This window comes from Pteronotus mesoamericanus, unplaced genomic scaffold (genome assembly GCF_021234165.1).
Source record: "Pteronotus mesoamericanus isolate MK-2021 breed Mesoamerican mustached bat unplaced genomic scaffold, CSHL_Meso_final scaffold_705, whole genome shotgun sequence".
In the NCBI taxonomy this organism is placed as follows: domain Eukaryota; kingdom Metazoa; phylum Chordata; class Mammalia; order Chiroptera; family Mormoopidae; genus Pteronotus; species Pteronotus mesoamericanus.
Window position 1 is genome coordinate 13,182,409 of NW_026555326.1, and position 27,547 is coordinate 13,209,955.

General features: G+C 44.4%; 1 protein-coding gene across 1 annotated transcript in view; it reads right to left on the reverse strand.

Moving 5' to 3' along the window:
- Positions 1–23,823, reverse strand: part of PRCC (proline rich mitotic checkpoint control factor) — a 34,756-nt gene extending 10,933 nt beyond the window's left edge. Inside the window, exons 1-6 of the mRNA XM_054562855.1 lie at positions 23,123–23,823; positions 12,441–12,488; positions 9,399–9,965; positions 6,267–6,362; positions 4,444–4,587; positions 2,159–2,224 (exon numbers count right to left, since the gene is read on the reverse strand). Coding sequence (XP_054418830.1) covers positions 2,159–2,224; positions 4,444–4,587; positions 6,267–6,362; positions 9,399–9,965; positions 12,441–12,488; positions 23,123–23,581 — 1,380 coding nt within the window. The 5' untranslated portion in view covers positions 23,582–23,823. The remainder of the gene's footprint in view (positions 1–2,158; positions 2,225–4,443; positions 4,588–6,266; positions 6,363–9,398; positions 9,966–12,440; positions 12,489–23,122) is intronic.
- Between the last annotated feature and the right edge of the window lie 3,724 nt (positions 23,824–27,547).

Genomic DNA, 27,547 nt, shown 5'->3' on the forward strand with positions numbered 1-27,547 from the left:
AACTATACAACAAGGCTATATTAATCAAAACAGCATGGTACTGGCATAAAAACAGACATAGATTAATGAAACAGAATAGAGAGCCCAGAAATAAATCCACACCTATGTGGTTAATTAACCTATGACAAAGGAAGAAAAAATATACAATGGGGTAAAGACAGGTTATTCAATAAATGATGTTAGGAAAACTGAACAGATAGATGCAAAAAATTGAAACTAGACCCCTTCTTACACCATATACGAGAATAAACTCAAAACGAAGTAAAGACTTAAATATAAGATCCAAAACAATAAAACTAGATGAAAACACAGGTAGTGAACTCTGACAGTGCCCTTAGTAATATTTTTTTCCTGATACATCTCCTCAGGAGAGGGAAACAAAAGAGAAGAACAAACAAATGGGACTATATCAAACTAAAAAGTTTTTACACAGCAAAGGAAACTAGCAACAAAATGCAAAGACAATCTACCAACTGGGAGAAGATATTCATTCACCAATGATAAATCCGATAAGGAGTTAATGTCCAAAATGTGTAAAGAATTCATACAATTTAACAATAAAATAACAAACAATCCAATTAAAAAAATGGGTAGAGAACCTAAACAGACATTTTTCCAAAGAGGACACACAGATGGCCAACAGATACATGAAAAGATACTCAATGTCACTAATTACCAAAGAAATGCAATTTAAAACCACAATGAACCCTGGCTGGTGTGGCTCAGTGTATTGGGTGCTGGCCTGCAAACCTAAAGGTCGCAGGCTCGATTCCCAGTCAGGGCATGTGCCTGGGTTGCAGTCCAGGCCCCCAGTTAGGGCTGTTCAAAAGGCAACTGCATCTCTCACACATTCATGTTTCTCTCCTTCTTCTTCCCTTCCTCTCTCTCTAAAAATAAACTTAAAAATATTTCTAAAAAAATGCAATGAGATATCACCTCACACTCATTGGAATAGCTATCATTAATAAATCAATAAAAAGTGTTGGTGAGGATGTGGAAAAAAGGGAATCCTTGTGCACTACTCATGGGACTGCAAATTGGTGCAGCCACTGTGGAAAACAGTATGGCATTTCCTCAGAAAATTTAAAATAGAACTACCAAATGACCTAGCAATCGCACTTCTAGGTATTTATCTGAAGAAATCCAAAACAGTAATTTGAAAAGATATATGCATTCCCATGTTTGTTTTAGCATTATGTACAATAGTCAAGATATGGAAGCAATCTAAGTGCCCATCCACCGACAAATGCTAAGTGAAATACATCAGACAAAGCAAGACAAATACCATATGATTTCACTTTTATGTGGAACCTAAAGAACAAAATAAACAAACAAAAAAGAAAGAGACTCACAGATACAGGGAACTGATGGGTGCCAGATTGGGCCTGCGGGGGGGGTGGGGGGGGAGGTACGCGTGGTGATATTGGGGGACTGTGTCAAAAAGGTGAAGGGATTACAATGTACAAATTGCCAGTTACAAAATAGTCACAGAGATGTAAAGTACCCTGTAGGGAATACAGTCAATAATATTGTAATAACTATGTATGGTGCCACTGGATTTATCGGGGAAATCACTTCATAAATTATATAAATGTCTACCACTATGTTCAACACCTGAAACTAATATAAATACTGAATGCCAACTGTAACTGACAAAAATAAACTTACTTTGTTTTTTAAATGTGGGGTTTTTTTCAATTTTATTTATTTATTTTTAGAGAGGGGAAGGGAGGGAGAAAGAGGGAGAGAAACATCAATGTGTGGCTGCATTTCCCGCAACCCCTACTGGGGACCTGCCCTGCAACCCAGGCATGTGCCCTACACTGGGAATAGAACCAGCAACCCTTTGGTTCACAGGTCAGCGCTCAATCCACTGAGCCACACCAGCTGGGATTAAATTTATTTTTAAAACCCTGTGATAAACAATTTCACTCCCTCTACATTTACATTTTGGATATCTGAATTTTCACTTACATAGTTTATTTCAAGTTACCTGTACCTGAGTCTTCCATGAAATAGGACTAATACTGAAGGACACACACCCCCCTCTGGTGGCCACATGGTGAACAGGCGAGATTGCCTGCCCAGATCTCAGCCTTCAAAATCCTAGGTTTATAGGGGTCCTGCCAAGGCAGGCCAGGGCCCTCAGTGCTCTCACCTGATGAATCAGATACGTGATCTGGTGTTTCCGCCGCTGCTGCCCTGTTGGCTGCTCACCTTTCTTCTGCAAAGGAAGAAAACACAATCATTAATCCACAGGAAGGAAAGCAGGAAGTTTCTCAGGTACCTAGATGGTGCAATGTTGGGAACTGAGAAAACAACATTGCCCAAATTCTGGGGAAGAAAAGTATGTATCTTACAAAACAGTTATTTTTATTAAAGCCCTTACATACAAAAACCCCAAGCTCAGAATACTTGCTTGAAATAGCCTGCTAATATCTCCATTAGACTGGAACTACTTTAAGGTGGGGACTGTGTCTTCTCTTTCTTAGCAACCCCACCCCATCCCCAGCACCAAACTGTCCACAGTGAACATCTGATACCAGTTGTATTGCCTATAGTTAGTCTAAAACAGCTTAAGTGCCAGAGCACAAGTGACCTCCCTCCCATCTCACAACCCACTGACTCCTGTTCATCTCTGTCCCCTACTCCCCCATCAGTCCAGATGTCTAGCCTGTCTCCTACCTAGAGCTTACCAAACTCTCCCATCAATCACCTTTGGCTGAATCCCCGCTTCCCCCATTCTAGCAAGTACCAACAGCTTCCCTGGACCTAGGATTTTCACCATCCCTGCAACTGGAATTTTTACCATCTCTGGAACTAGAATTTTCACCATCATCGCTCCACCTCTCTCCAATCTTTCGACTTCCACCAGTAACAGCACTGAACCCCTAACAAAACTGTGATGCAAATGATCTGTCAAAATCTGTATTGGTTTGGGCTTTCATTCTGCACTTTTTCTGTCCTCTGCCAGTGTTGTCTCGGACTAGAAGCTTCCTAATCAGCCCCACCCAACTCCCAAAACTCCTCTCTAGAGTCTCCTCAGCACTTATGTAATCAATTTGCACTGTAATCATTTACACTCAAGCGTCCTCAAATCTCTTTTTCCCAACTACACTGTAACTCTGCAAGGAAAGGAACTGAATCATTGTCTTCTTTTAAAAAAATCTAGCTCAAGATCTGGCTGGTGTGACTCAGTGGATTGAGCACCGGCCTGAGAATTGAAAGGCTGCCGGTTCAATTCCCAGTCAGGGCCCATGCCTGGGTTGCGGGCCAGGTCCCCAGTTGGGGACTTGCAAGAGACAATTGATAGATGTTTGTCTTGCACATTGATGTTTGATGTTTCTCTTCTTCCCTGTCTCCCTCCCCCTTCTCCTCTCTCTAGAAAGAAATAAAATATTTTCTTAAAAAAACCTAATTCAATACAATGAGATGGTGGAAAGAAAACCTGGACCAGGGAAAACAGCAAACTCCAATCCTTGCTTTACTTAATGTCATTTAATGTGACAGCTAAAGCTGATAAACATAAAACATCCAGCTCTATACTTGGTCCACAGTGAATGCTAACAACAGTCGCTATTACTATGTGATGATACCTCTGGACCCACAGTTACTAGAGAACGCTCTAAGTGGTTTTTCCAGTAAACAGTGATGGATCTATGCTGATCTAACCACTATGCTTTGCTCTGTCCTATATGACCTACAACATTCAGTTAAAACAAATGGCTAGGGCTCCGATGACCATCTGTAGCTACTGAACAGAGCAAACAGGAGAAAGGAGTAAGATGCCCGACCTTGACCTTGCTGGTGCTGGGCTGGAATCCAGGGCTTCCCCACATTCTCCCCCCGTGGCAGGATCATAAATGTCCACACTTGCTGTACTGAGCTACTGGGTGAAGAGATGTTCATCATTCTAACTGAAGACAACTAGCCCAGGGAAGGTGGGATGGTGGTGTGGGAATGTGAGGAATATAACATGTGAAGAGGTCACAGGGGGCTACAAAAAATAACAGAAAGAGAGAGGAGGGGTTGCACACTCAGAACCTAGGACCCCAGGACTTCTGAGGCTCTGCGGTGCCCACATGTCAAAGATATGCTGAGCCAGGCCCCAGCTTAATGGGATGGAGAAAGGGATATGACTGTAGGGAGAGAGCAGAGCAGCTGTGGATTATGTCCAGCCAGGGAAGAAGCCACAGCATATCAGAGATCTTTCCAACCGGGAAACTGTTCCACCATCCAACCTCAGCATACAGACTGCACAACCCAGATGGAGAGCAAAGTTCCGCAAAGTTCTGGAAGGCAGGAGCAGTATCTGTGAGGCTCAGTGCATACTCCAGTACCACTGATAACAGGTGTTTGCTAAAGGTGCTGTGACAGTAACAGTAGGGAGCAGGACTTAGGGGGCCTCCCAAGTTTGCCACCCAACAGATCCTTCCCACTTACTTTGCTGAATGACTTCATGGTTTTCTCTTCTGTCAATGACTTGGTCATCCACTGCTGGGCCCCACTGAGCTGGTCATCCCCTTTGATCTCCACAAAGTTGATCTCTTCCCTACCTCGGTTCCTCTTGCCCTGCAGCCGCTTAAACTGGAAAAGGAGAAAAAATTCAAGTGTGGGGATCTGGGTGGGGGATTAGGAGATGTGGCTAAGGACCCATATGTTACAGAATAGTCTTGTGACTGCCCAATCCCACTGCACCCTCGTTCCCCCTCTGTGCAATATGTTCTTTCATCCTGCCACCTACCGAACTGCCCTGATGGGAGATGCACGGCTACTTCTCGGCTCTCCTGGACTCAGGGAAAGGGAGGTCAAGAGACATTTCCAAACATAAGTGAGTACCAATAACAACTGGTATGAATTTACACTCAACTTACTATAAACTTTATCTTAATTTCAAATTAAGAACTTGGAATGAAAAAAAAAAAAATCCAGGAATCCTCCTCCAAACATCAGTTCTTTTTACAGGCCTGTTCCTTCTCATTGGTTTGGTATCACCAATTCAGCAGACCCCACACCAGGGCATACATCAATGAGAGAAAACATTCAGCTGGGTAGAGAGGGAGCTTCACGGAAAAAGGCCTGGTAAATTTCCAAGAAGGAGGCTATACTCTTTCTTCCTCCTCCTCACAAAACATGCTATCATTTCAGAGTCACCCAAAGATGTGCCTGGAAGAGAGTATGGGTGCTGAGCAATCAAATTAAAACCCTCAGGAACTTCAGTGAGACACAGGTCCCTGTCTGAGCATTAGTGAGCCCTCTAAGGTCATTCTACCCACAAGAAAATGACTTTTGCCACTGGATAAGCTCCCTGATGCCTCCTAGGTTTAGAACAAAAAGAACCTCACTATGGAACTTGTCAAGAAGGACATATACAGGAGAGTGGATGAACACAGTATTAACCACATGCAGAGAAGTACACGAAGGGATGGGTACCTTTCTGTGAACAGGTGAGTAGAAAATATTTTTTTTTAAGCGCCTGCACCGAATGAGGTAGCACGCTCTATTTCTCCACACCCCCTGCCCCCGCCCCACCAACACAGGCTGGGACATCCCTACAGATGAAACAATACTTTATATCCTGAACATGGCCTGAAGCCTGCAGGACATGGGGTTTTCACGTCCCCTTGCGCTGAGGTTGGGTAGCTCAGCAGCAGGGGATCCAGTTAAATGAACCAAGGATTATTTACCGTGGTTGTTGCTCCCTCCCAAAATCCATTCTCCCCTATTCCTGTCATGTGAATGAACCCAACATTTTGGCTAGGAATATTAGCACTCAACTAAAAGACTACATTTCCTAGGCTCCCCTACAACTAGATAAGGCCATGTGACCAGATTCTAGTCAATGAAACAGAAGTGAAAGTGAACTTAGGAACTTCTGGGAAATCTAAAAGAGGAGGGAAACTGTCTCTTCTCTTTCTTTTTCCACCCTGTTGGAGGGCTAGATGGAATGCGGATGTGACCGCTGTAGCCTTAGCTGCTATCACTGACCACATGAATAAAGGCCACAACCTTAAAATAACAATCAGAAGGTAACTGGATAGTTGACAACTTTGTGGAGTTGTCCCACCAGCCCTGACTGGCTTATCTACCTCTAGTCTTCTTTTATGAGGAAAACAGTACCTTCTCTTACAGAAGCCCTATTATTTGGAAATTCTGTTATATGCTACCACACCTAGTCCTATCTGAATATAGTTTAAAAAAGAATTTCCTTTAGCTTCAGCTTTATCTGTGGGTCAGGGATGGCCTTTTGTGCTTTGTTAACTTACTGCTTCGTCATCGAGGAAGGAGGCATCCGAAGCAATTTCCTGGGGGGGAACCAGGGCCGGGTCCTGTGCAGGATAGTAGCCACCACTGTAATAATCCTGCAGCCAAGGAAAGAAAAACTCACCAACTGAGGGCACAGTGGAGCAGGGGGAACAAGGTCTGCCCAGGGACAGAGAAAACCCTCATCAAAGAGGCATTGGTGATGCCCACACCAAAGACCCCTCAAATGGACCATTAAAGGCACAGATCCTAAGGACCTAAACTCAAGAACAGTTTCTTCGGCTTTTCTGATATGCACCATCCAGACAAATGGGTATTTTTTAGGAAAGGTTAACAAGAAACAAGATGTTCTCTTTTGCTTCGGTTTACACCGTTCCTTCAGCTGCTTCCTGAGAGTGATTCCACCCCTTTACGCCTGCTGTGCCCAGAGCTCTGCTCCTCCTGCTCATAAGACCCTGATAAGCTCTGAGGTGAGAGGGGTGAGAAGGTGTGAGGACATGTCACTTCTGCTCCTCATCCTATTTAGGGCCTCTGGACACAGGGAGACTGCCTACAATAATGAATGGATGGGGAGGCTTCAGATCTCTAGGAACAAATCAGATTTGTGTTACCAGATTTTTGGTTCAGGAATCTGATAATTCTCCTTAAGGGCGAGCTATCCAGATATTGGGGACCCTAGAAGAAGGCAAAACCCCTGCGGAGGCCAAGCCGGGCAGCCACAGGGTTGAGAAACTATTTCCACCCTGACCACACTTTTTTCTAATCCTTCTATCTTTGCCCAAAACTCCAAAAAAATGCCCCTTTAAAAACATTCACTTTATAGTGAGCTAAATGGAAAATAAGGTTTAATAATGATTAAATCAAATGATATAAAAATCCAGAGTGATTAAGAGCATGATTTTCCATAAAAGTATAGCTGACCCTTAAATAACAGGGATTTGAATTGCATGGCTCCACTCCCATGGATCCCCCCCGCCCCCGTAAGTGCAGTTTTCTCTTCTGTAGCTCACTTTAAAAGTACAGCAGTATATAGTACATATAACATACAAAGTGTGTGTTAATTGTCTATTCATGTTATTGGTAAGGATTCCGGTCAACAGTAGGCTCTTAGTAGCTAGGTTTTTGGGGAATGGAAAGTTACAGGAGGACTTCTGACTCTGTGGGAGATGGGAGGGTGTCAGCCCCACAACCCGCTCCTTGTTCAAGGGTCACCTTTAGTAACAATAAGATATTTACATCACAGGGTCCTCTAGTGCATTTAAAGTGCCTTTATTTGCACAGATTGCCTCAACAGTGTTTATAAGTGGATACAGAATTCCATTTTGTTATTCATTTGCTGAATGTAAACCAGAAATTTCTGATTTAAATAGCATCTTTTTAAATAAATTTTATTTATGTATTTATTTTAGAGAGAGAGGGAGGGAGAGAGAAATATCAATTTGTTATTCCACCCACCTATGCATTCATTGGTTGATTTCCTGTATGTGCCCTAACCGGGGATTAAACCTACAACCTTGGCATGTAAGGACCTTGGCCCTAACCAAGGTACCAGCCAGGGCTTTTTTCTTTTTCTTTTTTTCTTTCTTTCCTTTTTTTTTTTTTTTTTATGGTGCAAAAGAGGTTAAAACACTCTCAATGTTTAAGGAAGACAGATTAACAAAGTTTAGGGAAGATAGAATCCTTCTAACAATGTTTAGGGAAGGCAGATTAGTCCCTGATCAGCCACAGAATACAAGGCTTAACAGCAAATATCTAAGAAACACAACTGTTTAAAGTCTTTGATCTAAAAAGGGTCCCTACCCATGCCCAGACTGAAGGCAAGATTAACAGTGACCAGTCAGAGAATCACAAAAGGACTTAAACCTTCCAACCACCCCAGGCTGGCAGGAAAACTTTCTACAGCTGCCCAGCTGGGACGAGCCAGCTGCCTCTGCTCAACCACTGCTTCTGCAAGTCCCCAAACTCCTAGGATCCCTCTCCAACCAGAGAAGCTCTGACTGCTGGGAAAGTCTTCTTAAACCTCTTTACAACCTGGCTTCCGATACTCTCACTCTCTGAGGCCACACAGAACAATCTAGATAGCTCTTTCAAATAACATTTGAATAAAGTTATCTTAACTATTTACTGAGCATTTACAATGGTCCAGGCACCATGCTAAGCTAATGTAATTCTCCTAACAACCCTATGAGGTTGCCATTATCATTCCCATTTAATAGCTGAGGAATCTGAGACTCAGACAGACAGTTAAGGATTTGCCCAGACACACAGCTTGGGATTCAAACCCCAAACCACCCTCAGATCTCATTCTCTATCACAGCCCAACTATGGCGCCTAGTTTCCCCTTCCCAGGACCTTGCCTAGGTCCTTTGAACTTCTCATGACAAGGTCATGGCCTCTCACCAGTCTGCTTATTCCCTGTTTTCATTCAACTTTGCAGATCCCCTCCTTCCTCCCCAGTCCCACCTCTCCCCTTCCTTTCTGTGTTCTCAGTACTTTCCATGTCCAGAAACTCCTCTTGGCTTCACTGAAATTAGAAGTCTAGGCCACAGCTCACTTATCTTCATCATCCACATTTGTTGAACTATCTTGGATCTCTAAGATTAGAGACCACTCCTCTTCTGCCCTCTCCCTGTATCTCTTACCACCTCCTCCAATAAAATTTTCAGAATATACATGTTAATTATGCGGTTCTACCTGTTAGATGTCAAGACTTAGAAAACTTTAGACCAAATATGGTTCAGAATAAAGGTAGTATGTTTTGAGCCCCGGTTGGTGTGGGTCAGTGGACTGAGCGCCAGCCAGCAGACCAAAAGGTTGCCAGCTGGACTCGCGGTCAGGGCACATGTCTGGGTTGTGGGCCAGATCCCCAGTTGGGCGTGTGAGAGAGACTACAGATCGATTTTTTTTTTTTGCACCATTGATGTTTCTCTCCCTTTCTCCTTCCCTTCCCCTCTCTCTAAAAATAAAATAAACAAAAATCTTTAAAAAAACAAAGGTAGTATGTTTTGAGGCCTGATAAGTATAGGAAAACCACTACAAGATTCATTAATTCAGCCAAAGTGATGGCCCAGAGGCTGTGTCACTGGCTGAAAGCTCTCCCTGATCGCCATGCTCTAACATTCCCTCCTACCCACCTGATAATAAGCACCAGCAGCATTGGCATCGCCGTATGTGGAGAACTGACTGTAGCTGTAGTCGTCCCCAGGCTTAGGCATCCAAGGGGCCCCACTTGAGCCTGCTGCCATCTTGAATTCAAGGGGGGCATTGGCTGCATCATCTTGGAAGGCCGGCTCTGGTTCCGTGCCTGGAGGCAGCTCTTCAGGGACAGCGGGAATGGGGTAAGGGTATGGCTCAACTCCAGGTGGCTCAGCCTTGTCCGGGAGGGAGAAAAAGTTCTCAGGGGCTACTTCCTCATCACTGTCGTCCTCCTCCTGCGTAATCTGCTTCGTCACCTGCAGGGCAGCACTCTTGGCAGCTGCCTTGATGGCAGAGGGCGATGGAGTGGTGGTCGTGGTGCCCACAACAGGGGCAAGGGAGGAGGGCTTGGTCTTAGAAGCCTGTCGGGAGGGCTTAGCATCAGAGGAGCCATCCGAGGGTTTCCGAGAGAAGGCATGGGGCAGGAGCAACCTGTTAGTCTCTTTCACAGTCAGGTTTTTAGGTTGGGGAAGCAAGGCAGACAAACCAGTCCCCTGGCCAGATCCCTAGTGAGCCCGGGTTTGGGGAAGGAGGGAAGAAAAATGACAAGTGAAATGTTATGATGTGTACTACTAACGTCAAGAACAAGAATTACGGATATATGCTCTAGCCTAAAATCTTAACAGTCCTGTTGCCATCTCACCTTCACCTACTCAAGTGGTCCAGTCTGAGCCTAAGTCCTGCCTGGGCCCTTCCGCTGGCTGCTTCTCCCAAGGTAAGATGGCATCACCGTTTTGCTTGGCTCCATGCCAACCCAGCCCCACTGCCCTCTGTCATCGAGCCTTTCCTGATTCTGTGTATTTGGCAACTAGGATGCTCTTAACCTCATATCAGCCTTCTTCCCAGTAAGCCCAGGGCTCTCTCCAGCTGTTCACTCAACCTTTTTCCATGTCCTGAAGGTTCCTCTTAACACAGAAACTTGCTGCTTCCTTTGGATTGGTACTCAAAGTCAAGAATAAGCCTCTGTCCAAAAGAGACGTTCATATGCATTGTCAAAAGGCCCCTCCCTTGCCCAAGGAAAGTCGTACAGATGTGCTATATTCAGCTTGGATGTGCCAGAGCCTGGCATTTAACTTATCATAAGAATCTCTCAGATTCTGCTTTCTGTATGCTACAGGGCCAGCATGGTCTAACTGTACGGCTGAGGAAAGGGCCAATTTGAAAAAAGAGAACAAAATGAAGTCATTGGTCTTTGAGTACCAGTGCACTATGGTACCCCTGGCCAAGAAATGCCCAGGCACATAAACAAGATTTTTGAGTCAAGCAGGCCACACAGAACTGTTCACCCAGAAAATGGGCTCCTCCCCCTGGCTCTCTATGCTCACAGGTTTGAGTTGCTCTAGCCGGGCAGTCCCCAGAGACTCAAGAGTCACAGGAACCGAGCAAGAAGCCAGGTGGAGCACATCCTCAGGGTGCCTTGTGAAGTGTTAAGACTTCTCAGACAACACCTGCATCATGGCTACATCTCTGTGCAGTGCTGGGTCCCCACTCCACCTAACAGCTCAGTTTCTCTATCTACAGTATGCATCTCTTCCTACCACCTGGAAGACTGCTCTTTACTACTGGGGTGTCTTCTGATCTGAGCCAGTGTCCTCCCATCAATTTATATGCCAGTCTACCTCCTCCAGGAAGCCACTTCGGTAACAGGGTAACAACTGGCCTCCTTCAATCTCAGCATGCCAGTTTCCTCCATCATCACCCATCACAAATATGGACACAGTGTCACTCTGGCCAGTTACCTTTCTAATTTCCACATGACTGCACCCCCTAAGACCTCTCAGCAGTGGAATCGACACCTTAACAGAGTTAGGGAAATGGGCAGCTTTAGCATCGTACACCTGAATCATGAGACAACCGCCTTATAAAGATAAGACAAATTTTGACCCACACCAAGTGTGGAGTAGAACAGGAAGAAAATCTTGGGAGCCAGAATAAAAGAACTGGGACGGGGGAACAAAGCAAACAGCGGAGAGAGAATTTCTTTGCATTGTCCGGTTGAGGACTTCTGGTCTTGATTACGGGGCAGCAGCCAAATGCAGCAGGTAACAGCTTGGACTCCATAGTCAGGCTGCCTAAGTCTAAAGCACAGCTCTGTCCCCTCTTCCCAGCTGTCTGACCTTGAGCTCTCAGTTTCCTCATAAGTAACATAGGGATGATGATAACACTATGACTTAGGCAGTATTATAAGGATTAAATCAATTACATGCAACTGAAGCACTTAGAACAGCGCCTGGTACACAGTAAGTGCTATTTAAGTGTTTATTTTCCAGGCTAAAAATGAGACAAGGAGAAGATGGACAATTTTACAACACAGATATTCTAGAAAACAAACTCATAAATACAGAGAACAAATTGATGGTTGCCAGATGAGACAGGGGTTACGGGGCTGGATGAAAAAGGGTTAAGAAATACAAACTGGCAGTTATAAAATAGTCATGGGAATGTAAAGCACAGCACAGTCAATAATATTAATAACTATGTATGATGTCAGGTGGGTACTTGAAAGGGGTGATCACTTTCTAAGTTATATAAATGTCTAATCACACGTTGTACACATGAAACTAATATAGTATTGTATGTCAACTTTAATTGAACAGTAAAATCTTAAAGATATTTTTTAAATAAATAAAGAAAACATAGCTGTTCCCTAACATCATTTCAACTGATCCTTTTATTCTATCTTTCCTAAATAATCCTTTTACCTGAAATGTAATGAATCAAACTGAGTTCCAATTCATCTCCTTATCACTGCCTGTCCTTTAAGAGAGGTAACACCACCACACTATAGCCAGGGAACAGTGAGGAGAGGACAAAGAAGCACAAGAGCCAATGTTATCAAGTAACACAAAATCATACTTCAATAGTCAATCCTTAAATACCTGAGTTTTCTGATTTGGAAACCGCTGGGCGCTGTAAATGCTGTCTTTCAGGAAGCAATATGGGAAGAGAAGAAACAGTTTCTATTGTGTCACAAAGCTTACCTGAAGGGCAGTTTTCTTCTTTGTGGGTTCATCTTCCTCGGAATCTGACTACGGAAAAAAGAAATGGCATAAGGCCTCACTGTTTAAGAACGTCGGAGGCAACACATTACATAAAGCACCTGTGAAGGACCAGGTGACGGCGGCCATCTTCCAGGCCCCGGCTCTGCACAAGAGGCACAGCCACGGAGGCCGGTCCAATAGCAGAGCTCCCTTCCTGCTCTCAAACATCAGAGAGTGGGGTATGCACTGACCTCCCCTCGTCTTCCATTCCCCATCCCCAGACCTGCTGCAGAGCCTGCTTGGCATCAATTTCTAGTCCTTTAAATTAAAACTATTTCCTCCCATTTAGTCTTCGGTGGAAATAAAAAGCTATACCCATTCTTCTTCCTGTAAGTCTGCCCACTAGAAGATGAATGGGATTTGGCCCACAATCTCACCCAATCTCAGCTTCACTTCTAAAACCACTTACGTAGACTACATAACCACAGGGCTGGGGAACTCCAGTGGGATTAAGTGGTGTGTTAACTACTCTTCCATGAGGCATTAAAGGTCAAAGCCATTGGAGAAATCCATTCCCTCTCCAAGTTTGATCTATTGTCTGCCAAGCAGTTGTTCATGTCCAGAAAGACAGCAAGCAAATGATGACTGAGAATTTGGGGCAAGACAACAGGTCATCTGTGTTCTCTCTCTGACTCATCAGAATTGTTTCTAATATAAGCTCTCACACTGAAAATATCTAAACTTTTAACACAATACCAGTTTCCAGTATCTTCAAATATCAGAAAGATGCAAGGCATATGAATAGCAAGTTTAACATTTTATTTTTAAAAGTATTCCCCAAACTAAGAAACTTAAAAGTTGTCCATCTGTTCTCAGGACCTTGGTTTGGGCATCTGTAAATAAAGTGGATTAGGCAGGAATCTAAAATCCCACTCACCTGCAAGATTCTACAAGGACTCAAATCCTCTGCCTTTTCCAGCTGACCCTCTCATCTCTCCTTTCTGGATTTTTCTGCTACCAGGACCTTTTGATTACAGAAAACCTATTCTAGGCCCTGGCCAGATAGCTCAGTTGGTCAGAACACTGTTCTGATACGCCAAGGTTGCCGGTTCAATCCCCAGCCAAGGCACATAAAAGAGTCAGCCAATGAACACATGTGTCAGTGGAATATCAAATCAATGGTTCTCTCTGTCTCTCCCTTCCTCTCTAAAATCAATACTTTTTTTAATTAAGAAAAAGAGAGAGAGCGTCTATTCTACACAGGACCCCGTGCTATGTACTGTAGACAGGGCTTCCCAACTGGTGTCCCATGGCTGGGTTACAGCTATGATATTGGTCCACTCAGCCCACAGGGCACCCTGCAGGACTTGGAGCATGCAGACTCCTGGCTTGTGGGTTTCCAGAGGCAAAACCTGGACCATTTATTCCAGGGTCTTTCAAAGATTTTCTGTGTGTGCCAAGACAAAAGAAGTCCCTTCCTTCAAGGACCTTACAGTTCAGTAGGAAGAATGACAAGTATCCCAATAACTGTAATAAACATAGTAAGAGTTAAGGGCATCAAGTGTGGTTCAAATATCCCTTCAAAGACTTGTTGTTCTTATATTTGTGCTTTCTTTCATGTAAGTCCCTTGAGTTAGAACTCACTCTCCCTATAGCTGTATCACTACCACCGCTCACACTCTCGTCAATCTGCACCCTGTACTTTCTTATTCAAAACTCCTGACGAGCCCTGGCTGGTGTGGCTCAGTGAATTGAGCGCCATCCTGTGAACCAAAGGTCGCTGGTTCAATTCCCAGTTGGGGCACATGCCTAGGTTGCAGGCCAGGTCCCCAGTAAGGGGCATGTAAGAGGCAGCCACACATTGATGTTTCTCTCCTCTCTTTCTCCCTCCCTTCTCCTCTAAAAAATAAATAAATAAAATCTTAAAGAAAGACCTCTTGATGAGTCTTCCTGGTGAATCTCACCTTGTTCTTTTTTACTGGGTCACTGATTTGTTAGGATAGGATCACACTAATCCTGATTTATTTGTGTTTTGTTCTGGAAATGTTATATTTTTCCTGTGTATTCTTGCCTCTACTCTGACAGCAAAGGCCCTGTAGTTCAATACTGCCACACAGTAGTCCATACATAATTATTTTAATTATTTTCTGCCAAATATATTTTAAAAACCACTTACCTGTCTTGGTATTTAAATGTGAGGGCTAAGATAGGGTGGTAGAGAAAAGGATACTTATGTGTCAGGTAATTTACTTACAATCTTTCGTTTAGTCCTTACAATAACATTTCAAGGTAGGTATTAGTATCTCAATTTTATGGTTAAGAAAAACAAGGCTTGGAGAGGCGAAACAATGGCTGAATCAGTTCTGCCTCCCATGCTTTTGCAACACATCCTGCTAAGCTGTCCAGGCTTCAGATACAAATTGACTAGATCTTACTAGATCCCATAAGACACAGCCAAGAAAATACAAGGCACAAAATCAGAAATACAGATGTGAGTCTCAGCTTTGCCACTTACTGGCTAGGGAATCCCCAATAGGCCATTTAACTAACTCTCCAAGCCTCAGCTGGAAATACTTATCCATGTCACGAAGGTATTCTAGAGACTGCATGAGCTGCTATGAGCGAAAACATATATAAACAAAAAGTCTAAAGAGTTCAAGGATTATTCCCTCCAGACTGCCAAGATGTCAAACTCAACCACAGAAAAAGCCTTAGGCCCCAAACACCTAAGCATTTCAATGTTGTCTCTCTGTTCTAAATCCCACTGCCTAACGGGCTCCTGACCATCTTCCTCTTTGACCAGGAAGACCTATCTCCTTTCCGACAGGCCACACAGAACCACCTCACTATGGAGTAGGTAAGGGTCTCATGGAGTCCCCAGGCACATTTAAACTTTAACATCTCACATATCAGGTTCACTGGAAACAATCTGAAAATAAATAAACTTTATACAAGTTTAAGATGATTACATTTATAAAACTGTACAAGCATATTCTTGTTTTTCAGATACTGTGACAAAAAGTGGCCACTGTGAAAAGTGTAGGCAAATTGTCCCTACAGCTAATAGAATTGACAGCCAAATCATCTGTGGACAGAAAATTCCATGTCTCTTTAAAGAGCAGCAGAGACTGTGCCCTGCCCGGTATGGCTCAGTTGCTTGGGCATAGTCCTGCAAACCAAAAGGTTGAAGGTTTGATTCTCGGTCAGGGCATATGCCCGAGTTGCAGGTTCAGCCCTGGGTTGGGGTTGGGACAAGAGGCAACTGATTGATGTTTCTCTCTCACACAGATGTTTCTCTTTCCCGTTCTCTAGAATCAATGAAAGAAAAAACAATTTAATAATATAAATATCAGCTTGTTTCCATTATACTGACATTTCTGAAAACTGCACAAAGACTTTAGAAACACATTATTTCTGGATTTAGAGGACTGCTACGGCTACTCACAATCCTCTCTCTGAACACATTATATAAATCTACTAAACCCTGTTATAAATCATCTCATGATGGACGCTAAATATAACAGACCCCCTAAAACAGAAGCCTAACATAAGACACTCAAAAATGTGTTGAGTCCCTAAACTCTTGTTAAGTCACGTCTATTGATGTTTGAAGGAGGGGTAGAAATAAATGTTTGCCCCCTACAGCTGACAAACAGAGCTCAAAGACATTCAGTAATTCACCTACAGCCACAGAGGAAGTTCCAAAGGATTGGAGGGGTACAGAAATAAAATAAGGACCACCTTTTGTCCCTAAGGTAGAGTTAGCTAAAATATATAACTGTAGCCAACTCCATCCTGGAATAGGTTGGAAACATGAAACTCACTGGTTCACTATAAAAAGAAATTCTGGGCATGTGGGGGCCTGACTGAAAACATGAAACAGAAGGAGAGCTCAGCAAGGAATTTTCCAAATATGTCACAAAAGATAATGAATTTTGATTTAGAGTACCAAAAAGCAGAGAGAAGAGTAATCCAAACTATTAAAGATGTGCCAAATACCCTCCAGTCACCCTGGGGAGGGATGCAGGAAGGAGGAGATACAGCTGCCTTGGAGCATTTGAAAAGAATATCAATTCAGCTTTTATCAAGAAACTGACTAGAAGCAATGGCAATGGGCTTAGCCTAACCACACAGTATTTAATTTAGACTCCAGAACTTCCCTGACAGTGAGAGGTAGGTACGTAAGCATAGTGGTTTTTCAATCATAGTAAAACACATACAACATAAAATTTACCTTATTAACCGTACAATCCAGTGGCATTAAGTACATTCACAATGTTGTATAACTACCACCACTATTTCCAGAACTACTTCATCATCCCAAACAGAAACTCTGTACCAACAATTCTCCATTTCCCACTCTCCACCCTCTGCCACCTGGTAACCACTATTCTACTTTCCATTTCTATGAATTTGCCTATTCAGGTTCCTCACATAAGTGGAATCATATACACTGTGTCCTTTTGTGTCTAGCCTATTATTTATTTAGCATAAAGTCTCCAAAGTCCAGGTATGCTGTAGCATGTATCAGAATTTTTTTAAAAGATTTTTTTTTTTTTTTTTAGGGAGAAAAAGTGGGAGAAAAAAAGGGAAAGAAACATTGATGTGGATGTGCCACAGAAACATTGATCGGCTGCCTCTCTCACATCCCACCTGGGGACCTGGCCTGCCACCCAGGAATGTGCCCTGACTGGAAATCAAACTGGCAACCCCTTGACCCACAGGCCAGTGCTCAGACACAACAGCCAGGTCTCATTCCTTTTTAAAGGCTGAATAATATTCCTTGGTAACTATATACCATACTTTGCTGATTCCTCATCTGTGGATGGATGCTTGGACTGTTGCCATCTTTTGGCTATTGTGGACAGTGCTGCTGTGAACACTGGTATACAATGTTTGAACCCCTACTTTTTCTTTTTCTGTTTTTTCAAAGGTGTTTTGTTTTGTTTTTTAAGAGAGAAGAGAAGGGAGGAAGAAAAAGGGAGAGAAACATGAATGTGAGAGAGAAATATCGATGTGAACTCTCACACGCCACCAACCAGGGACCTGACCAGCAATCCAGGTATGTACCGACTGGGAACTGAACCTGCAACCTTTTGCTCTGTGGAACGATGCCCAACCCACTGAGCCATTTAGACCAGTCAGGCTGAGTCCCCCCTTTCAACTGTTTTCACCTAAAGGTGAAATTGCTGGATCATATGGTAATTCTAATTTACTTTTTGAGAACTGTCAAACCGTTTTCCGCAGGAATATATTAAATGGAGGCTGTGGAGTCAATTCCTAGAGAGTACTAAAGACCAGCAACTGGCCATCTAAGTGGGTCTGTCCCACTGGACCCAGAGAAATGGATAATGCTAGAAATACTAGAGCACCTAGGGTTGGGAAAAGTGTGCTGGGCCAGAACAGGCACTCCTGAGACTTGGAGGCACAAACTGGCTGCCTCTCTTAAGAAAAAAGTATTTTATTTGTCCTTGGCCTCACAAGAGCCTGAACCTCAGTGGCCACCTCTGTCCTCTCTGTTCCAACTGCCGAGAGTGACAAGACACACACACCCCGAGACTGCTGAGCAAGAACGGAAACAGACATTTTCCATTAGGCTAAGCCCAGTGGGATCTGCTCATCTATCAGAGCCTCATTCCTGATGGCAGCCTCCCTTTTATCATCCCAGGCTCTGGTTCTGACAGACTCCCTCTTCAAAAAGCAATCACTAGTTGCCTGGGCCAGGAGCCAGGGAGGAAATAAAGGCCCAAGCACAGAAAGACAGAGACCCAGACTCAGTCACGACTACACTTCTCTCTCTCTACTATTAATCCCAATTAGCTAAATTCACCAATCTTATTTTACTCTTTGGTCTGAAATATCTTCTGCTTGTATCTGCCCTTCAGTTAGGTTATCATTTTCTCTCCCATTTTTGCACCCTTCATTGCATTGCTTTCCTATGTCTCATTGCCCGAGGCTCTTCTACCTTTTTAACAGGCAAATACAACTTTCTGCTACTTTCAAACTGTGTGGTTTGAGGTAATCACCTCTGTTCTCTAAACTTCCGTTTCCTCACCTGTAAAGTAAGCATAACACCTTTACAGAGTCACTGAAGTGCCTAGCAAAATGTCAGACATTAAGCAAGTGCCCCACGGCTGTTAGTGGGGCGCTCTTTCCCTTTCTATCCAGAGCTAAAACTTAGCTTAATCCACGTCAATCAACTCTTAATTATCTGGTTAACAGAAATGACCAGAATTAGTGAAATCTCACTCTCACAGGTTTAAACTTTCCACTACCTGGGAAAACAATCTGTTTTTTGTTTCTTCGTCTTTATAAATGGTTAATTTTTGTTTTAAATGTATTGATTAGAGAGAGAGAAAGAGGAGCAAAGAGAGAGAAAAACATTGATTTGTTGATCCACTTATTTATGCATTCATTGGTTGATTCTTGTATGTACCCGGACTGGGGATCAAACCCTCAACCTTAGCATACCAGGACACTCTAACCAACTTAGCTACCCAGCAAGGGCTCGATAAATAACCTCAAAGTATGGGTAATACTAATCCAGATAACTCCTATTTGCTTTGGAATGTACATTCTGACAGAAAACTCTTCCAACAGACTTACTCGTCTAATTTTGGTTTTCTAGATCCTAATTTTAAAAGTATGCATCCTCTAAGAAATCAGCAATCGAGCAATGTCTAGAAGTAACTTGGGTCAGAGCAATAAGAGTAAGAAGAGAAAAGAAGACAAGTATCCATTTCATGGACCATTCCTAACTCCTCACATAAATCAAAAGCTGAAATTTGATTTTGCAATGCACCTGGGGAGGGAACATGGTACTAACCTGTCCCCGGACTGCAGCTAATTGATATGTGACCCAAATCAAACCAATTTCTCCTAGAAAAACAGAATTGGTACTAAGATTGTAGTTCAATCTGGGCTGATCACTAAAAGGAAGGAAATGAAAAACAAGAAGCTGTGGGTGGCCACTTTTCACCTGCAACAAAGACTAAGAAGCAGAGGAGACTGTTCCGCAGACAAAGAATGAATCAAATGTGCAAGAAGCTGTGTGCGTCCCCAAAAGATCTCTAATTCCTGATTCCAAGCCCAGGAGCTTGAGTTGGTTTCTGATACTTGCGACCAATTAAATCTAATTAAGTCCCAATCTTCTTGGCCTCCTAAATTCCTTAAGTAAATGGCACCACTATGCCAGGTGGCTCAGTTGGTCAGAGCGTGGTCCTATACACCAAAAAGGCTGTGGGTTTGATCCCCAGTCTGGGCATGTACATGAGGCAATCAACTGACGTTTCCCTCACATTTATGATCCTTTCTCTCTCTCTAAAATCAATAAACATATCCTCAGATGAGGATAAAGCCACTACTACCCTCCCAGCTGCCTAAGCCAAAAGGCAGGGGGTCAACCTTGAATCCTCACCTTCATCCATGATATCCAATCAAGCCCCTAGCCTTATCACTTCTTCCCCTTAAACAGACCCAGAACCCCCAGTTCTCTCCACCCCCCGGCTTCTCCCTTTCCCAGACGTCTGTCTCTGCACACGTGGTCTCTGCCAGTCTTGCTCCCGCCACGTCTTTCACCTCTTCCACCGCCGCGCTGTGACCTGTGACGCTTGCCCAGTCTTTAAGGCCCGTCCCTGTGCCCAGCATCACACAGCAAGGCTCCATTATCACCTGGCCTCAGCCCCTCACAGCCCCCATCCCTCCCCCTGCCCTCCCCAAGCTCCGGCCACTGTGCCTTATGCCCGGTTTCCCAAAGCACTTGCATTCTCTCCCACCTCCAGGCTTTTCGCTCATTGGCTCCCTCTACCTGATGTCCTCCTCCCCACCCCACCACTCTTCGCTTGGCTACCTCCTACTCATCTGTCTTATCTGTTCGACATCTCCTCTTTCTGGAAGCCTCCCCAACCTGTGGACTGGTGTGTTCCTATGGCACCAGCTCTACCATGGTTCTCCTCTGACTTGATCTAAAATCTATTTCCTTGCTGGTCTCCTCCAACAGGCCATGAGCTCCTTTTGAGCAGGGTCTATCATGTTCACTACTGAGCTCTTAGCTCCTGGCAGAGAAGTAGCTCAATATTGAATTAATTAATTATTAAGAGTTCAGAGTTAATTACTCCTACTTTAGCACCAAACTCTACAGGGAAATTACTTAAGGAAAACTAATTCATTTATTTAAACATGGACTGAGAGCCTACTAAGTGCAAGACACAAAGCTTAGACCCAGAGGAGGCTCAGAACTGGAGGGGCACAAGACGAAGGTCACCCTCACCTGACCAGCCTGAATTTTCTTAAGCTACCTTTCCCCAGAAATTATGTGTTCAGAAAACAACACTAACTTGAACAGAACAAAAATGGGAAACTGAACCAGCTAACACTTGACTTAACTTTAATTATCCATGTTACAGTTCATCTCATGAATTTAGTGAATTATACTTACAAAGAAGGGATAGTTAGGAGCCGTCAGAGTTTCCTGCTGCTTCAGCCAGCCTAAACTGAAGAGTCTACTGCCTCTACCAGCAACTTATTCTACTGCTACCTTCCCAGACCTAGAACTGAACCTTTCCACTGTCACTATGGAAGAAGGCAGACTGGCTCAAAGTGCCACCTTCCCCCATACATCACAATTAGGCTGAGATAAAAGATGGGGAGAAGATTGTGAAGAGGGGAGAAAAGAGAGTGCCAAGGAAATGAACCTATTTTCCCCTGTCATATTCAGGGACTTCCCTTTGTTTCAGATTAAATCAAAGCCAAAGTAAATTTCAGTGCAGCAATAGAAGGGTTTTGGGGGGGGGGGAGGTTAAAGATTTTATTTTTATTTTTAGAGAGAGGGAAAAGGAGTGAAGGAACAAATCATCAACATGCCATGTGCGAGAGAAACATTGATTGGTGGCCTCTCTCATGCCCCCAACCTGAACAAACCACAACCCAGGCATGTGCCCTAATTGAGAATAGAACCAGAGACCTTTCGGTTCATGAGAAAGTGCCCCGACCACTAAGCCACACCAGTCAAGGCAGAGGACTTTTTTGGGTCCTAGACTTAAAAATGATAAACTCAGGTGAGAAAGAAAAAGAAAATAATATGGACTAAAATTTAGAACAAAATAAGGAGGAAAATTCTGGAACCTCCTTCCATGAATAATCCATATTCATTTGAGTTCATTCACTCGGGCAACATTTAGGTAGTACTCAGTATATGCCATTGTTTTAACCACTAGAGACATAACAGTGAGTATAATAAACCATAAGCCCTGCGTTTGTGGAGCTTATATACTAGTAGCAGAGAAGCAAATAATATATATCTTATGTTAGATGGTGGTAAGTGCTGTGGAGAAAAATAAAACAAAGCAAGGGGTGGGAAAGAGTGGGTGACAGGAGGCTGCAATTTATTTATTTTTTAATATTTATTTTTAGAGAGGAGGGGAGGGAAGAGAAGGAGAGAAACGGTGCGTGAGAAAATGGATCAGCTGCCCCTCGCATGCCCCCTACTGGGGACCTGACCTGCAACCCAGGCATGTGCCCTGACTGGGAATCAACCAGCAACATTTTGATTCACAGGCAGGTGCTCAATCCACTGAGGTACCCCAGCCAGGGCTCCCACTTAAATAGGTAGGCTAGGAAGTTCTCACCAAGAACGTGTCTTTTAAGCCAAGACTTCGAAGAGGTGAGGGATAAAACAGCATACCTGGGGAAGAAACTGAGGGGCCAGCAAGTACCAAGAATGGAAATGGCCCCTAGGCAGTGCTGGAAGTCTGAAGAAAAGCAGTAAAAGAACAAGCTTCTCCTGGGGGGTAACCAAAGGTAAGCCAGGGACTGACCAGTTAACTTTTCAGAAGAGAAAGAAAGGAAGGAACCAAGGAACTCAGGGTAACTCTAAAACACTACCTGCCCCTATAATGTCTCCCTTATACCCCAAAGTACTCACTCCAGAAAAGGCCTTCTAGTTTTTTTGCTCTAATATACAGAAAAATAAGCTTGGCTGCCTCTTCTGGAAATATGACCCAAGCATCCTATTTCACCTATGCTTGACAATACCTAAACAACTCTGAAACTGAGGCACAGACCTGCCCCTTATCAGGTAAGATCCTACACACTGAACAACTGTTTCTCCTCTACAAAAAATTGGAAGGTAATCTCCCAGAGTTCTGTCATAAGCCTGCCAATGATCTAAACTCAAGGAATGCTCGACTTCTCTCCCAACTGCCCTCAAAAATACAACCCAGCATTCCTCCCTTTTTCATTCAGGCTCTGACACTTTTAAGCTCAAAGTCAAAGGAAAAGTTTTGTCAAGAATGTTCAGCGAAGTGTAAGATTCCTGTCTCCTGTGACTTCTTTAGGTACCCTACTTTACGCTGTTCTCAGCATAAAGAAAACAAAAAACTCGGCCTGAGCTTGAAGATGCAACAAAAAAGAGAAGAATCAATTGTCCCTAGGCCTAAGCCGGGGTCTGGCATTGCCAAGTATGTGGCCCTTCTGCACGCGGCTCCAGCCAGCTCGGAGAAACCCGCATGAATAAAACACCTTATTAACCCCTCGAGGTTGATAAACTTCAGCTCAATCGCATTATACCAAGGACCCAATGGTTTGGAATCAACGGAAGCATTTATAGGAGGGAGTCCTTCCTACAGCTGAGCCCATCCCCAAAACCGACGGACAGTTTGGGGGTGCCCTCCCCAGATACTCACATCCCCCTTATGCAGCTCTGGCGCCGCAATCTTCACGGGCTCTGTCCTCTTCTTTGGCTTGGGAAGCCCCAGGGGGGGCCCGGCACCGCCGATAGGGGGGGGCAGACTGAGGCCAGGGCCGAGGGCCGAGGGCACCCCCAATCCCAGCCCCTCCCCAACTCCCGCTGCTTCAGCCGGGCTCACGCCCGGAGGTGGGGGGAAGCCTCCCAGGCCGAAGGGCAAGGGGGGAGGAGGCTGGAGCCGGGGGTCTCCGCTGGGTGGGGGCAGCAACAGCGGCGGGGGAAAAGCTGGGGCTAGCATCTGAGGGGGCGGAGGCAGCAAGGCCGGACCCTTGGGTGCGGGGAGAGAAGCAAACAAGCCCCCTAAGGTGGGCCCAGATGTAGGTGCCGCCTCCTCCTCCTCCGGCTCAGCCTCATCTGGCTCACTCTCATCGCTGCTAGCGTAAGCAACCAGCGACATGGCGCCTCCCGCTTTTGGTGCGCCTTTGCCGGCAGACTAGGCCTACTTGAGACCGGGGATGCCCGGAGGCCTAGGGGGCCCCGCCACTCGGCGGGGCGGGGAACCGTCAAGTCCACCTTCTCCGTACTCCAGGGCTAGCCCCGGCAGGAGCCCTTCGCCATTGCTGATTTCCACCGAATAGGGCTTCTCTTCACTTAAGCTCTTAATCCCGAGCAACTACACACAGCTAATGGCCGCCGAGTCACTCCGCCCCCTCCTCGCCGCTCTAAAATAGAAACTACAACTCCCAGAGAACACTTTGGCCATAACCCCATTCTTCGTCGCAGTTAGCTCAGCGCAAGTCACAGTGGGAGTTGGAGTTCGAGAAAAGATTAAGGAGGGGCGCAAAAAGACAGACGGGCAACCCGCCTCTGGCGCGAGGTCTTCTGGAATGAGTAGTTTTTTGGAGGGAGGGGGTGTCGCCTGACAATTCCTAGGTGACTACAAACCCCATCGGTCACCGCGGTAGTCACAGAGGCGAGTAGGAGAGCATTTCGGGTCTTGAAGTTCCCTAGGGTATAGCCTCTTGAACGCTAAGATTTATGGGAGATGTAGTGCTTTTAGAAGCTGCAAGTGATGCCGGGAATGAGAGGGAGTCTGGGAAGGTGGCGGATTGGGGAAAATAACTTAAAGGGAAAGTGTTGTGGAAATAAACTGATGAAGTTCCCCAGTCAGCTGAAACCAGAGTTGGAATCATACACCTCAAAAAGAACCAGGGCCTGAGAGACCTGTACGAAATTGGGCTACGAGCCAGGAGGAACCGAGATTTCAAGTCTAACAATAGACATAATGTGACACGAGAGGAGGTGATCCCCCTCACCTTGATCAAATTGCACATCCGGGAGCAAACCTAGCCCTTCCAGCCTGGGGACTGGCCTCCCTATGCAGCAAACAGTGAGACAGAAAGATAGGCAGGGCCCTGAAAAATCACAACCAGGTACTTAAGGTTAATCCCTTCCCCTCAGTCCACAGGAGTAAGCCGCATTTCAGCCCTCTTACAGATCTGGGGCATCACTGAGTCCCATCTCCTCGCCTGTGCCTCCCACCTACCCCTCTGCGTATGTTCTCCACAGCTGGCTCTGTCTGTGCCTGGCGTTTATTGGGCCTTTGTGTGCACCCTTTATATGTCCATGATTCTTTACCTGTCCCTTCCTGTCCACCTGTGACCTTGTGTCCTTTTCTTCTCTATCCATCTTTGTCCCTTCCTGTCTGCCTGTGACAGTGCCTTCTACTTGTCAGAACTCTGTGTATCCTTTACATGCTAATCCACCTCTGTGTGGGTGCCACCTCCCTGCTCCCAGAGAGCTGGAGAGTCTACTGAGCTCAGCCCATGAAGATTGTTGAGGTTTGGGGAGGAGTCTAACGAGGAAGATGGAAAGGATAATAAGGGGACAATGATGAAAGGATAGGGAGAGGGCCAAGCTTGATCCTCCATGAAGCCTGATATGGACCCCTCCTCTGTACCCTCTCCGTGTGTCTAAATCTCACCCTGCCTATATAGACAAACTCATGCCACTTTCTCTGTAAAGTTTCCTTAAATATGCTTGCTCCCTGCTCTGGATGTCCAAAGCATTTTTTTCTGCATATCAATTCTTAAACTTTATTTACTTATTTTTAATTCTCACCCAAGAATGTTTATTGATTTTAGAGAGAGAGGTAGGGAGAGAGAAACGGCAGTTGGTTGCCTCCTGAACACACCCTGACCTAGGATCCAACCTGCACCCTTCTGGTGTACGGGACAATGCTCCAAACTGAACCACCCTGTCAAGGTGTGATTCTTCAACTTCAATGTACCTGAGATCACTGGGAAAGCCTCTTACATAAAGTGTAAATTTCTGAATCAACACTTAAGACATTCCTATTCAGTAGGTATGGGGTGAGGCCCAGAATCTGGATTTTTAAGGAACTCCTCAGTTAATTGCAAAGCAGAAACCAGACCTTCCAGTCCTGGTGTTCTGTGCACAATGCTGACTTCTAACACCTGCTTTTTGAATCTAGGTTCCCCAACCTATTTTCTGTGACTTCAGAGAGGCAGTCACCTCTCTTCTCTGAATCTTACTTTTCTCCTTTGAAAAATGGATAGAGTATTAAGGAGCCCTGTCCTACTTCTGTGAGAAATATCTGGTATTAACACACAGTGAAATGATTTAGAACCCTAAGAGAATAAGAAACTTTCCAAGTGGTATGACTATCCTTGTTCCTTGTTAACACACTGTGCTGCCCTGCAGGGAAGAGAAGCCACACAAGGTCAGGGACCTATCTTTGACAAATATTTTCAAAGCTAGGTCCTCTTACTCTAAAGATTAATGATTCACGCAAGAAATTGATAATAGAAACTTTAGGGCTGGGGTGGGAAGGGGAATTATTTCTTAGGTGTACTTTACATACCTTTAGAAATTTGTAAGCTGTATGTGTATTATCTAATCAAAAGTAGTAATAGTAATAAAGTCTTCCAGAAAAAGATAGTAAACTGAAAAGATAACTAATTGGGTTCTTTCCTGAAATCCTCCTAAAACTTCAATCACGGAACTTTCTGTTAAAAGGCATTAAAAACCATTTGGGGAAGATTTAAACCCAGAATGATGGGACAATGAGAAGAGGAAACCACAGTTCCAACATTTTGGAAGATGTAAAGCAAATGCCCTAGCGGTAACTGACTTGGCACATCTAAGACAGCTGAGACCCAAGCTGGCCTTGGGGAATGTAAGAATCAATGTGCTCTATTGTAGAGCCTCAAAAGGCTCAGGAGAACCTCTGGAAGTACATGAGACAGGGAGGGAACAAAAAATGATGGCTGGTTAAAAGCTGTTTAATAAACTGTTACAGCTCCTCCCCCTCTTCATGCTAGTGGGAGACTGGTTCTCCCCAACCCCATAAAAATAAAGGTAGGATTTTGCTTTTGCTTTTTCCTCAAGAGGGAATAAAACAGGATTTCCGATATATGGGGGAAACCAGGAGCAGTCAAGGATAGAAGCACTGCACAGAATTCAGGGGAATTAAAACAATATGCACATGGGATACAGAGACCGAGCCGTTTCTCCCAGAAGACTGGCCATGGGCCTTTACCCTCCATCCTAGATATTGGGAAAATCTCTGCTGAAAAATTTGCTCAGCTCAAGATGTAAGGCCTATGGAGTCTGATATCACAGATTCATCCTAAAAGTTTTCCAACCAGATAATCTTAACAGCAGGTTCTCAGCTAACAAGCCCCAACCACATGCCCAGAGGTACAAGATGGCTTTTTAGTCCCTCACTCTTAAACATTAGCAGGCACCCCAGATTATATATTGAGGAAAGCCTTCAACATGAGTGATAGAGACAAAACAAACACACACAAATACAGAAGGTGTAACCCTAAAAGGTATGACTCAGTTGGGCATCATCCAGCAAACCGAAAGGTCATAGGTCATGGATTTGATGCCTAGTCAGGGCACATGCCTGGGTTGTGGACCAGGTTCCCCACTGGGAGCCTGCAGGAGGAGGCAACCTATCCATCAGTGTTTCTCTTGCACATCCATGTTTCTTTCTCTCTCTCTCTCTCACTCCCTCCCCCTCTCTCTAAAAATAAATAAATAAAATCTTTTAAAAATATATAGAGCCCTGGCTGGTGTGGCTCAGGGGCTTGAGCACCAGCCTGTGGACCAGAAGATAACCGGTTCGGTTCCTGGTCAGAACGCATGCCTGTGTTGTGGGCCAGGGAGTGTGTGAGAGGCAACTGATCCATGTATCTCTCACACATGTATGTTTGTCTCTCTTTCTCCCTCCTTCCTGTCTAAAATAGATGAATAAAATCTTTTAAAAATAAAAATATATGGAAAGTGCAGATTAAAAAATTTTAAAAACCTTTCAATAATTTTCTCAGATAAACAAGAGAAATACTGTGTATGTGAAACAAAAACAGAATGCCATAAAAAGGGGGCATGCAGC